The sequence below is a fragment of the Poecilia mexicana genome, unplaced genomic scaffold (genome assembly GCF_051168715.1).
Source record: "Poecilia mexicana isolate PSO_F unplaced genomic scaffold, ASM5116871v1 scaffold_13, whole genome shotgun sequence".
Taxonomy (NCBI): domain Eukaryota; kingdom Metazoa; phylum Chordata; class Actinopteri; order Cyprinodontiformes; family Poeciliidae; genus Poecilia; species Poecilia mexicana.
The window spans coordinates 5,226,449-5,241,860 of NW_028263382.1; the positions used below are offsets into that span (position 1 = coordinate 5,226,449).

Genomic DNA, 15,412 nt, shown 5'->3' on the forward strand with positions numbered 1-15,412 from the left:
TTGGTGTGCAATGAATCTAAAATATATGACAGTTTAATTTTTATCATGACATTATGGAAAATAATGAACTTTATCACAATATTCTAATTTTATGACCAGCACCTGTAACTTATAGGAGACGACGCCTTTAAAAATGTAAAACTCTCTAAACTCCAGCATGTTTTACAACATTCACTCTGGTACCAGATTTATTTCTGAGGATTTTTAACCAACAAACACTTTTGATGCCAAAAGTCCATTTTACTCACAGAACTTCTTGTTCTCCAGTTTCCTTCAGTCTGTAAAAAAATAAAAATCTTTTTTTACGATTTTCCTTTAATAATGTAATATATTTATTGTAAAACAGTCTGTTGCAACAAAACGAAGATGCACAGTTAGAAGTTACAGTCTTTAAGAACTAACTCAACATTATGGTTTAGTCATATTTGCTCATTTGTTTTCAGGATTATTTCCTGTGATTTACTAAAGAAAGGTTTCAACCAGATGTTTTGTAACATTTTAAAACAAAAAATCCTTATCAAGTTATTTAACTTTAACCTCAAATTAACCATAACTTAACTCAACTAAATGATTAAAATGAGTTAGTTCCCAAAGTAAGTCCTAAACGTTTTGTTGCCAGTAATCAGATTTTTAACTCTATTTTGGTTTTATAAAATAATTGTTTTGCTTACATACAGGTTTGTGTGAAGAAATTTCAGGGATTTGAACCCGGGAACCTTCTTGATGCAAAGCAGGTGCTAACTAACCGCTAATCAGCATCTCTAACTGGAGATGCTCCTCCACTCCGCCGCCTGTGCAGAAATCCTGCTATTATACAGTTTGGCCACCAGATGGCAGCAGAGAAAAAGTGAAATTAAAAACAAATGTTTTTAATTTCCTCCATGAAATGAGCCACATCTTAACAGTTCAACACAACTTAATGCTTTATTGAATATAAAAGTGACACAGATAAATAAGACATGTTTGCTGTTCTTCTTGCGGGCTAAGCTCCAGTTTCTGACTCTTTCTGCTTCAAACCAATCGGCTGAAGGTGAAGAGGAATTCACAGCAACATGATGAGGCTGCATCCGCCACAGGTTCGATGCCTGCCATCACACTTCATTCCACACCCTCCACTCTTCCTTTTTCCTTGAATAATAAACACAAAGCTAGAGCTAAATATGTGCTACTCTTATATACAGAACACTTGCACTCACTGGCCACTTGATAAGGTACACCTGTTCAGTCCTTGCATATTAGCCAAACACATGAGAAGCAGCTGAATGCATTGCGGCATCTAGACCTGTTGAATACAGCCTGCTGAAGTTCAGCTGAGGATCAGAATGAGGAAGAAAGGGGATTTTGGTAACTGAATGCGGTATGGTTGTTGGTACCAGATGGTTGGTCTGAGTATTTCAGAACCTGCTGATCTACAAGGATTTCAACCCACAACCATCTCTCAGATTAAGAAAGAATGTTCTGAAAGTGAGAAAATATCTAGTGAGCAGCAGGTTATCAGAGGAAGAGTAGTCACTGATGTCAGATGAGCTTCCTGGTCCAGGAAGTCTCAGGCTGGTTGAGTCAGTATTTGGCATAAACATGAACACGTGGATCCGTTCTGCTTTGGATCAATGGTTCAGGCTGCTGGTGCTGGTCTAATGGTAAGGAGGAATAGTTTCTTGGAACCAGCTGAGCATCACTGAAACCTCAAGGCCCAGCTGAGTATCACCGTTGATCATAATCAGTACTTAATGGCCACAATGGACCCATCTTCTGATTTTCCAGAAGCATAATGGACCCTGTTTCAAAGCTCAGATCATCTCAGGCTTTCTGGGACATGACAATGAGCTTAGTGTACCCTAAAGCCTGATTAACACTGGACATGTTTGCAAGCTCCCAAGGTTGGTTGGGACGAGCTGCACAGGCCATAAATGCTGGAAAAAGTGTGTCGGCCACAGTCTGCATGTCTATTTTTTGTGTTGAATGTACATTCATCAAGCATAAACAACACTTAATGGGCCCTAATATCTGCAAGATCGTCAGAACTCAGTCCAGCAGAACATTTTGGCCTGTGGTGAAACAGAGATCCTCATCATTGATCTCAACATGTGCAGTAACTGTTTGATTATCTCTCATCAATATGGACCAGAGCCTCTGAGGAATGGTTCTGATAACTTGTTGAAACATTGATATGAAAATTTAAGGCAGTTCTGAAGGCACAAGGATTTCCAATGCAGAAACAGCTAGATGTTTCTAATGATGTGGTCAGTGAGTGATCATCAGGATATATTCTGTTTCTCTTGCCTATAAATACAAAAAAACATCACATTGCTTTCCTTCTATCAGGGATGTCCAACTGCAGTCATCAAGGACTGGTGTCCTACATGTTTCAGATGTGTCCCTGTTGCAAGACAGCTGACTTCTCAACATGTCCTTCAATGCTGTGGGACTCTGGTAATAAACAGTTGATTCAGGTGTGGAAGATGTAAAAGATACCAGCCCATAAGGACTGTTTGTTTTTTCCATGTAGTCCAGTTTGGGTAGTCACCAAGGATCTCCTCACTGCTCAGCACCTTCTTTCTTTTGCTCCCACCTTTTCTGTCTTTGCTACACATTTCTTTGTCCTCTGACTCCTTGTCCTCTTCTCCTAGATGTTGCTAAGACTCTGAGCGGTGGAAAGTGACTTCCTCCTCGCTCTCACTGACAGTTTCCTCAGCAGGGACTTTCTGAAAGTCCCACACATCAGGAAGTAGATCACAGGGTCGAGACAGACATTCATCGCCGACAAGAAGAGCGTTCCCTCCTTAATCTGGAAAAGCCAAAAACTGACATCTGGGCTGAAGCCTGATTGGCTGAACTGACTCAAAGTGAATGGCACGCGGCAGACGTGGTAAGGCACAAAGCAGATGAAGAACACCACCAGGATGCTGAAGATGCTGCGGTTGGACTTGCGGCAGATGTCGGTGGTGTCACGGCGCATGCGGCGGTACGTCTTGCACACCTGGCGAGCGATTGATGTGTAGCAGAAAGTCACGATAACGAGTGTCACCCAGAACAAGGACACGCTGATATGGCTTGAGACTTTGTGCCACTCCTTGCCCAGCGGTGTCTTCCATTTCATACATTTCCCAGACTGTTTTTCTTCAAGATTGCTTGTCAGTATGACATTGGGGGCACAGCACAGGAAGAGGAGGCTCCATGTGAGGACCGCCAGAACCCGGGCAGAGGTGGTCCTCTGTATATGCTGTAGCACAGGCACGACACTGAATCTAGACCTGGAGGAAGGGATGGTGGAGGAGGAAGGGGAGAGGCAAACAACCTTAACGTAGCGCTCAAGGCTGATGAAGCCGATGAAGAGGATTCCAACATACATGGAGAAGTAGAAGAGTACGGCTGTGTAGCGACACTTGATTACATCGAGGTCCAAACTCTCATAACCCAAGTAATCAGCCACCCTGAAGGGGAAGGAGAGCAGCATGAGCAGGTCAGCCACCACCATGTTCTTCAGGTAGACCACCAGACCAGAGTCTGCTGGGACTCTGAAGAAGATCCAGGCGGCCACGACATTTAGACACAGGCCCAGAACGAAGATGGCGATGTAGAAAGGGGGAAGGACCTGCTTGGTGAAGATGCTGTGAAAATCGGACTGGTTGGTGTTGTTAGACGAATTGAGTTTCTCCATTTTCCTGGCAACAAAACAGACAAGATGGTTTTAATACATAGTAACTGGTTAATGGCTTATACTTGTATAGAGTTTTATCAAGTCCAGAGGACCCCAAAGTGCTTCACACTTCATTCATTCATTCATTCACCCATTCACACGCTGATGATGACAAGCTACTGGACTGTAGCCACAACTGCCCTGGGAAAAATAAAACGTCAAAACTAGAATTTAATGTTCTATGAAATACTGTATTTCCTGTTTAAGCTAATGGACATTTATATCCACAGTAATACCACATACCCATGTAAAATCAAGAGCTGCTCATCAAAGAGAGAGCGAATTTCACCAATCTCATTTCTTTGGTAAATACAGGAATTCAGAGTTTCACTAGTGTTACATGTCACTAAGTTGGACACCAAGTTAAGACATTTCCATAGTTTTCATCCAGTCCAACCTCAGCTGGTCTTTAAATCAACAGACTTTACATTTCACCAAGTGTTTTGGCCCTGCCCTCAGCTTGTGATGCACATCTAAGTTTAATCTTCTGTGTTTTCCATCCTCAATGCAGGAAGGTTTCTTCCAATTGTCACATTTGAACAGCTGTTTGAACTCTTGCTTCAACTGTTTGGAGCAACGGGATCTTTAGTTACATCTTGTCTTGTTCCTCTTTTTTCAGTTGGTAGTTTTACTGTTTATGCTTAAAGTCTTGCTATTCTAGTGTTTCTGCCACTTTTTTAAATGTAGGCAGTTTTTCTGCTGTTGAGTTAAAAATCTTCACCAGTTTATTTCAGCATTAACATTAATCTGTTGTGCAGATCAACAGCTGGTTGAGTCTTGCTGCACTCAACAGTAAGACTCCATATTGGTAAGATCAGTCAAAGCTTACAGGTCAGCGTTGTTATCACTGTTCTGCACAACATTTTATGTTTTTGAACTTGAGTTGACACCGACTTAAACTTTTCAAAAGTTTTTACTGAAAGTTTTGCTAGGTAGGAAATTTGCATAGCAAAAGCATTTCAGCAAACAAATGCTGAAATGCTTTTTAATTACATTTCAGAAAGTTATCAGCAGTTGACTTCAAATATTTCATCAGTTTTCAGCAAACAGACTCAACTTACAGCATTTTTGCAGAAAATGCATTTTCCTAGTTTTGTTTTCCTAAAGCCAGACAGACGTTTGGCTGACTGACTGAGTTTGAAGAAATGACTGTCGCCCCCTGCAGGCTGTCAGCTCCAACAGGAGAAACGGCCGGTTAAATCATCTCAGTGGTTCTGGATCCTGGTGTGGATCTCCGTCTGGGCCGGTATCAGAACCCAGCCTTAAAAGCCTCCCATCGGCAGGTTAAATCAGTCGCACTGTGACACGGTTTGCAGATCAGCCTCCAGATGTTCTGCTCATGTAAACAACTAAATCTGTGCAGCGGCTTCCTCCTGATCTCCTTTTAAGTCCAGCGGCCTTCAGCGCCGCGCTCTGTGTGAAAATAACGAGCATCTTTGGCTCCTGGTTGCTACTTCCTGCTCCGATTGATCCCGATCCAACGGCGCTCCTTCATCCACTCCTGTGAAAACAGGACGGAGGACACCCGGCTGCCTTCCTGTCCTCGCCCCGTTATTTTAGGGTAAATCCTGACTTCTGTTTGTCTAAAGATTATTTTTCTGCTGTTTGAAAAAACAACATGACAGCAAAAACTGCTTCACATCAATAATAACACTAAAACATGCAGCAACGTTTTTCTTTAGAATAAGGTAACTGTCTCTCAGAGCAAACGCCTCTTCTCCTTCCTGCAGCTCAGAGTTTCACTATCACTGAACAATCGACCAGATTAGCAGAAACCGAGCGAGGACAAAGATAAGAAGCATAAATATAAATGTTATGCATGCATCATGCTCATGTATTTGGTCTCTATAAATACCACTTGAAGATCCAAGTCGCTCCTTTCAGTGAAAATAAAAGCATTGCAGCAGGACTAAAGTTATGATTAATGTCTTTGTTTACAATTTCTCAGAGTTTCTTCTGTAAACAAAGCTGAGACTAAAAATGAGGTCAGAAACTGAATTCCTTAGACGGATTGTGAATGTTTTACTGCAGCTCCATCACCACAAACACAAATACGGCTGAAATCTGACAGGCATTTGTGCGACAGCTCCCAGGCTGAGTCATTTTAATGCCATTTCCCTGGAACTCGGTCGAGTGAGTTCATGCAAACCTCCTCAGGGCTTCACAGTCGATACCTGATCACATTTTTAGACTCTGAGACGTTCAGAAGAATCCTGCCGACCAGATTTACAAACATCAGCCGAATTAATGCAAAACGCAGATTTTTAACCAGGATTTCATTATTTAGATGAAAAAGTAATTCAACCCTTTTCTACGTCATGAATTAACTGAGTAAAACATTTCTGGTTAAATCTCACAAGCTGCAGTCAGACCTGTAAACGGCACCGTCTGCCAGCTGAAGAAGGCTAAAAGCAACGAATCGGTTTGTGAATGAAGAGTCGGGCACGGTGGTGGCAGAGTGATGATCTGGGCTGTTTCTGGTGAACCGGTTGGTGACGCTAAGCTGAAGCTCACTTAGCTTCAGATTCTTGTTTTAAATAAATATAAGACAAAAGGTTTTTAAATCCATTTCAGATTTTTTTAATAATTAAAAAGATGTAACTAATGAAAAATAACAAACATAAAAAAGAAAACTAATAATAAAACGAACCTTTTAAAAATGAGTCGTCTGTTTCCTGGTCAGACTGAGTTTATGAGTCATATTTGAACATCGGATGAACTTTGATGCGCAGCAACCTGAATGTCTGATGATGATGTCATGTGATGATGGACAGATTTACAGCAGAACCAGAACCAGAACCAGCATTTTGAAATGAATCAACCTAAAGCTGGAAGTGGAACCTGGTCTGATCTAAAGTTTGTTTTTCCTTCCGACCTTCACTCAGCGATGAGCTTCACTGTGAAACGAAGCCACATGAATAACCTGAAGTGAAACTTTTTTTATCTCTGTGGTTCCTGTGGCTCTGATTCATCTCTGCACAGAAACACTGGTTCCATCAACAACTCAAAGTTTTATTATACATTTACTCAGAAAGCAAAATGAGTGCAGTTCCAGTGAAGCGGAGAGCAGCAGGCTGCAACTGGAGCGCCGCCTGAATATTTGCATGATTCCTCTGCCAGCCGCTTCCTGAGAGCGAGGTGGAGATAACGGCACATGGAAGAACTTCAAGACCAAATTCTGAACTCAGATTGTGGAGTTCAGGTCCAAAGCCTCCTCCACCGCTGCCCAGAGCATAATCCCTCCACCACCGAGCCTGATGCCAGGCAGGAAGTGCTGATCTGACCTGTTTCTCTTTTCCAAATACGGAAACCAAATGCAGATCAAACAAGTCCTGCTGCAATCATTTTGAATTATTATTTTATTGTAAATCAAATTTATATTGTTGGTTTTATTCATTTATTTTTTATTCATCTATTTTATTTATTTAAATAATCTTTTAATTATTTTATATTAATTAATTAATTGACTTGTTATTATTTACTTCTTTTATATCATTGTATTCTAGCTTTTTCTTATTCATATATATATTTTTTTCTTTTTCTTGCCATGCTGTCATGAACTTTAACCTTTTGCGTGTAGGTGAAGACGTGTTAGCAAAAACGTTTAAACCTTCAGCTAACCGTTAGCTCCGCTGTTAGCGCGCTAGTCGTTCCCTCCACCGGTTGATTCTCCAGCGTTGGAAAAACATTCCCAGTTACTTTGCTGCTTCTGGCTGGAAAATTCTCCAGACTGAACGGAAAAGGACAGAAAACTTCCAAATCTTTCTCAGGAAAATAGAAAAACACTCTGCAGTGTAAAGTCTTAAAGGTGTTACTATATTTAATTCTTCCTGTCTTCCAGCTGTGCTGCTTTTTCAAAGTGCTGTACTGTGTTTGTGTTTCTGAAAAGTGTGGCCAGGTCATCCTTTCTGCAGTTTCCTGTTTCCAGTGCATTGTGGGAAGACAGCATGTGTGATTTCCTGTGGTTTGGTCATCAGACCTCTGGTTCATCTGCCCTCATGAGCTTCATGCAAACCAGAGTCATCCTCAGCAGCCTTCATCAGATGCTCTTTATCCGGCTGACCCTGCCTGCTGTCAGGCGCTCAGGTAACTGCCAGGCAGCTCCTGCCCCTTCTCTGCTGCCCCCTGGTGGACGTGTGGGGCTAACTGAATAACGCCCAGCTCTGGCTGTGGAAGCGGCGACTCGAAAAGCGTCGCTGAGCTTAAAAGTCCAGAAAAGGAGAAGTGATCAGCGGTCGGCCTGTCGAAGCTGTGATCAGGTTCCTGGAGAACGACAGGAAGGAAAACTAGAGCCGTGTAATTATAGCTCTGACTCAAAGCACAGCTTTGCATTGTGATCATAAAGCAGCTCAATGTTCTCATGGTGAGAAAAACAAACCGACCACAAATACAACATGATTCACATCAGGATGCAAAGGAGGCTTTTATTGCCTTTGTTTGGATTATTCATTAAACTTGTTAGACCCAGCAGAGTTTAAATAAATCATGCATGTTATTAATAATTCCACATTAAACTTTGATCCAATCATTTAGATTTTTTCAACTTTTGGCTCCTGATTTGATACATAATTTGTCTCTTTTTTTAGTTTTACTTTATTTATTAATCTGATCACATTTAAGAGAAAAATAAAAACCGGAACCATCTCTAGAATCAGCCTGACGACATGACCAAGCATGAAGTTATGAAATGCGATAAGAAACGTTATCATTTTTCAGAAGCAGATGAATTAGAGAAACACGGAAAGTCCTGGACCTTTCTAGCAGATCACATTCAGTCTGATGAAATATTCCAACCTGATCTGACTGAATCCTCATTAATTCAGCTTTTAGAGCAGATTTGATCTGATCTCTGCTGGATCAGGTTTTCATCCATCTGGGTTGTAATCACCAGTGGAAACGCAGCGAGGTGTTAGTGTCAGAATGTGGTGTGAGTCGTCCTGCATGGTGTGTGTGCTCACCTCCAGCAGAGCCAGCTGTGCGGCAGCCGTCCGTGCAGATGTTGCTCGATCCTGCAGTCTGAGCTCCTCCTTGTGAACCGAGTCATATGAGGGAAGATGAGCTGCGCTGGACATAAACTTCCTCTGTTCCTGTGTGACGTTGCATCCTCTGGTCATCCTCACGCCTTCGCTCCACTGATGACTCTACAAGCCACATCACTGTGGCAAACACTGCATGCCCACCTTACTGCTGTAGCAATGAATTCATGCAAACGTGTGCACACACGCTCACAGCTTAGACAGAAACCAGTTCACCAAACAGGATTGGGGAGGAAAAGTGAACAAGATCAGAAGTTTTTCAATTGAATTCATGTTAAAACACGAGGTGGAACAAAACGTGTCACTCTGGGTTCGGTTTAAATCCAACTATAACTCAAATATGAAAATAGAAAACCAAGTAAGACGATGCTGCAGTGAGCGGATCCTTTAAACACCAGGCTGTTGTGCAACATGCAGCGTTGAGGAAGTCACTGAATTTATGCAAACATTTCAAAGAAAATTATGTTTAGGCACAAGGAGGAAGCTGCAGATTCACCAGTCTGCTGCCCTTCAGCCTGCAGGGGGAGCGGCAGAGAGAAGAGGGGGACCTGGGGGTGACGGGGTGGTCTGCTGGGTCTGCTGGGTCTGCTGGTTCTGCTGGTTCTGCTGGGTCTGCTGGTTCTGCTGGGTCTGCTGGGTCTGCTGGTTCTGCTGGGTCTGCTGGGTCTGCTGGGTCTGCTGGGTCTGCTGGGTCTGCTGGTTCTGCTGGGTCTGCTGGGTCTGCTGGTTCTGCTGGGTCTGCTGGGTCTGCTGGTTCTGCTGGGTCTGCTGGTTCTGCTGGGTCTGCTGGTTCTGCTGGGTCTGCTGGGTCTGCTGGTTCTGCTGGGTCTGCTGGTTCTGCTGGGTCTGCTGGGTCTGCTGGGTCTGCTGGTTCTGCTGGGTCTGCTGGGTCTGCTGGTTCTGCTGGGTCTGCTGGTTCTGCTGGTTCTGCTGGGTCTGCTGGGTCTGCTGGTTCTGCTGGGTCTGCTGGGTCTGCTGGTTCTGCTGGGTCTGCTGGTTCTGCTGGTTCTGCTGGTTCTGCTGGGTCTGCTGGGTCTGCTGGTTCTGCTGGGTCTGCTGGGTCTGCTGGTTCTGCTGGGTCTGCTGGGTCTGCTGGGTCTGCTGGTTCTGCTGGGTCTGCTGGTTCTGCTGGGTCTGCTGGGTCTGCTGGTTCTCCTGGTTCTGCTGGGTCTGCTGGTTCTGCTGGGTCTGCTGGTTCTGCTGGGTCTGCTGGGTCTGCTGGTTCTCCTGGTTCTGCTGGGTCTGCTGGTTCTGCTGGTTCTGCTGGTTCTGCTGGTTCTGCTGGGTCTGCTGGTTCTGCTGGTTCTGCTGGTTCTGCTGGTTCTGCTGGTTCTCCTGGTTCTGCTGGTTCTGCTGGTTCTGCTGGTTCTGCTGGGTCTGCTGGGTCTGCTGGTTCTCCTGGTTCTGCTGGGTCTGCTGGGTCTGCTGGGTCTGCTGGGTCTGCTGGTTCTCCTGGTTCTGCTGGGTCTGCTGGTTCTGCTGGGTCTGCTGGTTCTGCTGGGTCTGCTGGGTCTGCTGGTTCTCCTGGTTCTGCTGGTTCTGCTGGTTCTGCTGGTTCTGCTGGTTCTGCTGGTTCTGCTGGGTCTGCTGGTTCTGCTGGGTCTGCTGGGTCTGCTGGTTCTGCTGGGTCTGCTGGTTCTGCTGGTTCTGCTGGTTCTGCTGGTTCTCCTGGTTCTGCTGGTTCTGCTGGTTCTGCTGGGTCTGCTGGGTCTGCTGGTTCTCCTGGTTCTGCTGGGTCTGCTGGTTCTGCTGGGTCTGCTGGTTCTGCTGGGTCTGCTGGGTCTGCTGGTTCTCCTGGTTCTGCTGGTTCTGCTGGGTCTGCTGGGTCTGCTGGTTCTCCTGGTTCTGCTGGTTCTGCTGGTTCTGCTGGGTCTGCTGGTTCTGCTGGGTCTGCTGGGTCTGCTGGTTCTCCTGGTTCTGCTGGGTCTGCTGGTTCTGCTGGGTCTGCTGGGTCTGCTGGTTCTCCTGGTTCTGCTGGGTCTGCTGGTTCTGCTGGGTCTGCTGGTTCTGCTGGGTCTGCTGGGTCTGCTGGTTCTCCTGGTTCTGCTGGGTCTGCTGGTTCTGCTGGGTCTGCTGGGTCTGCTGGTTCTCCTGGTTCTGCTGGTTCTGCTGGTTCTGCTGGGTCTGCTGGGTCTGCTGGTTCTCCTGGTTCTGCTGGGTCTGCTGGTTCTGCTGGTTCTGCTGGGTCTGCTGGTTCTCCTGGTTCTGCTGGTTCTGCTGGTTCTGCTGGGTCTGCTGGGTCTGCTGGTTCTCCTGGTTCTGCTGGGTCTGCTGGGTCTGCTGGTTCTCCTGGTTCTGCTGGTTCTCCTGGTTCTGCTGGTTTTCCTGGTTCTGCTGGGTCTGCTGGTTCTGCTGGGTCTGCTGGGTCTGCTGGAGGAGCGACTGCAGCTGTCACAGGCTTCTTCTGTGCTGTGAAGGCAGTGAAGGCTGTGAAGGCTGTGAAAGATGTGAATGATGTGAATGCTGTGAAGGCTGTGAATGATGTGAAGGCTGTGAAGGCTGTGAAGGCTGTGAAGGCTCTGAATGCTGTGAAGGCTGTGAAGGTTGTGAAGGCTCTGAATGCTGTGAATGATGTGAATGCTGTGAAGGCTGTGAAGGCTCTGAATGCTGTGAAGGCTGTGAATGATGTGAAGGCTCTGAATGCTGTGAAGTCTGTGAAGGCTCTGAATGCTGTGAAGTCTGTGAATGATGTGAAGGCTGTGAAAGATGTGAATGATGTGAATGATGTGAAGACTGTGAAGGCTGTGAAGGCTGTGAATGATGTGAAGGCTGTGAATGATGTGAATGCTGTGAAGGCTGTGAATGCTCTGAATGCTGTGAATGCTGTGAAGGCTGTGAAGGCTGTGAAGGCTCTGAATGCTGTGAATGCTGTGAAGGCTGTGAAGGCTGTGAAGGCTCTGAATGCTGTGAAGGCTGTGAAGGTTGTGAAGTCTGTGAATGCTGTGAAGGCTGTGAATGATGTGAAGGCTGTGAAAGATGTGAATGATGTGAATGATGTGAAGACTGTGAAGGCTGTGAAGGCTGTGAATGATGTGAAGGCTGTGAATGATGTGAATGCTGTGAAGGCTGTGAATGCTCTGAATGCTGTGAATGCTGTGAAGGCTGTGAAGGCTCTGAATGCTGTGAATGCTGTGAAGGCTGTGAAGGCTCTGAATGCTGTGAAGGCTGTGAAGGTTGTGAAGTCTGTGAATGCTGTGAAGGCTGTGAATGATGTGAAGGCTGTGAAAGATGTGAATGATGTGAATGATGTGAAGACTGTGAAGGCTGTGAAGGCTGTGAATGATGTGAAGGCTCTGAATGCTGTGAAGGCTGTGAATGATGTGAAGGCTGTGAATGATGTGAATGCTGTGAAGGCTGTGAAGGCTCTGAATGCTGTGAAGGCTGTGAATGATGTGAAGGCTGTGAATGATGTGAATGCTGTGAAGGCTGTGAAGGCTCTGAATGCTGTGAAGGCTGTGAATGATGTGAAGGCTGTGAAAGATGTGAAGGCTGTGAAAGCTGTGAATGATGTGAAGGCTGTGAAGGTTGTGAATGATGTGAATGATGTGAAGGCTGTGAAAGCTGTGAATGATGTGAATGCTGTGAAGGCTGTGAATGATATGAATGCTGTGAAGGCTGTGAAGGCTCTGAATGCTGTGAAGGCTGTGAATGATGTGAATGCTGTGAAGGCTGTGAAGGCTGTGAATGATGTGAATGATGTGAAGGCTCTGAATGCTGTGAAGGCTGTGAATGATGTGAATGCTGTGAAGGCTGTGAAGGCTGTGAATGATGTGAATGCTGTGAAGGCTGTGAATGATGTGAATGCTGTGAAGGCTGTGAAGGCTGTGAATGATGTGAAGGCTGTGAAGGCTGTGAATGATGTGAATGCTGTGAAGGCTGTGAATGATGTGAATGCTGTGAAGGCTGTGAATGATGTGAATGCTGTGAAGGCTGTGAATGATGTGAATGCTGTGAAGGCTGTGAATGATGTGAATGCTGTGAAGGCTGTGAAGGCTCTGAATGCTGTGAAGGCTGTGAAGGCTGTGAATGCTGTCCTAAAGTCAGAAGGAAGTATTTTTTGCCCGTCTGTAAGCAGATAACAGGAAAGGATTCAGACTGATTCTGTTCTCTGCTCTGCCCTCCCTTCGTTTCCTCTCTCACACTTTAACCACCGAGACAAACATCCACTGTCCTGTTTCAATAAACTCAGACTAAATTCGTTTTTTACAGTGCCTCAATACATAAATGTTCACCACAGAAAACATTGTAAATATTTCACTTTGACCACATTAGGATCAGCTGGCATAAATATGTCATCACATTTATAATAATAAATCATGTATAAAGAATAACCCTTAATCTAAAATAAGAACTTGATCAAAAACAATCGTTATCAAATCCTGATTGAGTTTATAGAAATGCGGCCTATTAAATACTTTAAAGCAAACCATAGAAGGACATTACTGTTCGTTTCATTTTGTTGTCAAGATAATTTCTTCATTAATTTGGTGTATTTTCAGCTTAATTACATTTTAGTTTGTTTATTTACTAAATGATATATTTTATTCTATTGTTTTTAAATATGTATTTTTCAGATGCTGAGTTTTCTTGCCTCGTTTCCGTTTTGTTGGCGTGTGACTGGAAGCGTCTCCTGGCGCCGGCTGACATGTTGGTGGTTTGGTGGTTTGGTTTGACCACAGCGGAAAATCCCTGAGGTGTTTTCTTTTCTTCTTTATGATTATATATAACAAATACAAGTGTTAGAAATGGGTGTGCAAAAAAGACAATAATAGAAAAACAAAGAAAAAGAGAGACAGGAGAGTCCAGTGTGTAGGAACTGTTGATATGATGAAGGAAAAAGGAAGATAATGTTAAAATTACCGATCAAATCATTTAACATCACTACTACTAGAGGAAAAACAACTAATAAAGTAATAACAATGTTTTTTTTTAAAGGTTTTATTGGCTCTAGTGACCTTTATTTGATAGTGAATTGACAGGAAAGCAGCCAATGAGAGAAGGAGGAAGACATGCAGCAAAGGTCACCAGGCCGGGAATTGAACCTGCGGCGGCCGAGTTGAGGACCAAGGCCTCCTTATGTGGGCTGTGCTGAACCCCTGCACCACCACAGCACCAAGTAATAACAGTGTTAGCTATAATAAATAGAGGCTGTCTGCCCCTGAGCAGACCACCAAAGGTCAAAGGGCACATCACAGTGAACCCAGACCAGAACCGAACCATCGGTCCAGTCAGCCCCGATCAGCTGATGGATGTTTTAAACCTGTTCATGTTCTGCATATCCAGTCTGATGTGATGCAGTTCAAAGATGATTGGACCACGTTCACCCAATCGTTGTGTATTCTGCCGCTATTGATTCATTCATTTATTTTTGTGTTTGTTTCAAGTTTTCTTTCATGATGTCATTGGAAAAAAATGAAATAAAATAAAACAAGAAAAAAGAAACTTAAACTATGATTAGTTGGCTAACAGTAATCCTGATGGAGCCGGTGGAGAGACGCCACCCCGATTATTCCCCATGTTCCCGTCTGCAGCGCCGGCCCAGAGCAGACAGCACCGACCGGGGAAATACTCAAGATGTCATAATAATGACAGCACAAAACAGTAACAACCATAATAATTATAGCAATATTCAACAATAATCAAAGAACAAACACAAAACATAATGAGTTGTATTAATCCTGTGAATGTGTGTTTATGTGTGTGAGGTTAATAATCTGTTATGTCTGTGATTCTGAAAAAACATTGATTTAACTAACCAGTTAACAAAACTTCATTAGAAGATATGTGAGTGAAAGTGACTTTATTTAGTCAGTATTGTAGTTTTAGTTTCTGGACCATCGCCCCCAGGTGTTAAATCTAGTTTGAGTTCCAGATATTGATGAACACAGGTAGATGATCTTTTTGCGTAATTGTAATGCTTTCCAGGTGTATATATTCAGTAAGAAGGTTTGTCCAGGTGTTAATATGTAGAGAGTTTTTTCATTTCCAGGTGAGAAGTTTTATTTTCTTGGCGATATAGAGAAACTAGAAATGGATCTTTGCATTTATCTGGAAAATTATCCATTCCATTGTAGTTACCAAGTAGACAGAGAGCTGGAGGAACGGGGCTCTGCAACCCAAAGCGGTGGAGAGTTTTTGGTTGCTGATATGCAGAAGAGTTGAACAGCTGTGCAGGTCCAAATGGCATGGAAATAGTTGTCAGTACGGTTATAGTGTTGGAAATGGTAAAACCCATTTTAAACATTTTCTCTGAGTAACGTGGGACCTGTGAATTGTTTTATACCATATAAGCTGTAAGTTTGTGTTACTGGTGGCATCAGATTTTTTTTTTTTTTTTTTTTGATTGCGTAAAGCAAGGTAATTCTGATAGTGAGGTATTTTTATGTTGGTTTTGTTCTATGTTTAACCTGGAGGTGTTTTCCACCCTGGGTGTTTGTGGACACTGCAGCCGGATAATGGGAGGAAGAGGAACCCAGCAGGGAGGAGGAAGATGTCCGACACGCCAGAAGGAAGTGGAGCATCTCCGCTCATCTCTGCTGAAACAACAGATCTGAAACCGACACCTGCTCAGTGAACGCAGCTCAGCATGTAACACATGGCTGTGACTTCATCTAGTTCATGTTTTATTCATTACAGTGACCCAGAAATTTACCTTTTTCCTTATTCATCATAAAAT

General features: G+C 44.1%; 1 protein-coding gene across 1 annotated transcript; it reads right to left on the bottom strand.

The window, feature by feature from the left end:
- Window positions 1-898: 898 nt before the first annotated feature.
- On the bottom strand, window positions 899-9,135 carry LOC106910431 (P2Y purinoceptor 14). The gene is made up of 2 exons (XM_014977059.2): window positions 8,659-9,135; window positions 899-3,665 (listed from the first exon to the last, which is right to left on the bottom strand). Exons 1-2 carry the CDS (start codon window positions 8,742-8,744, stop codon window positions 2,627-2,629), a joined length of 1,125 nt encoding a protein of 374 aa, XP_014832545.2. The 5' UTR covers window positions 8,745-9,135; the 3' UTR covers window positions 899-2,626.
- Window positions 9,136-15,412: the final 6,277 nt, after the last annotated feature.

Bases quoted from the DNA above. Each gene is read 5' to 3' on its own strand.
- LOC106910431 (XM_014977059.2), bottom strand. From the start codon at position 8,744: ATGACTCGGTTCACAAGGAGGAGCTCAGACTGCAGGATCGAGCAACAT. The intron at 3,666-8,658 runs GTGAGCACACAC...TTTTGTTGCCAG, and splicing joins CACAGCTGGCTCTGCTGGAG to GAAAATGGAGAAACTCAATT.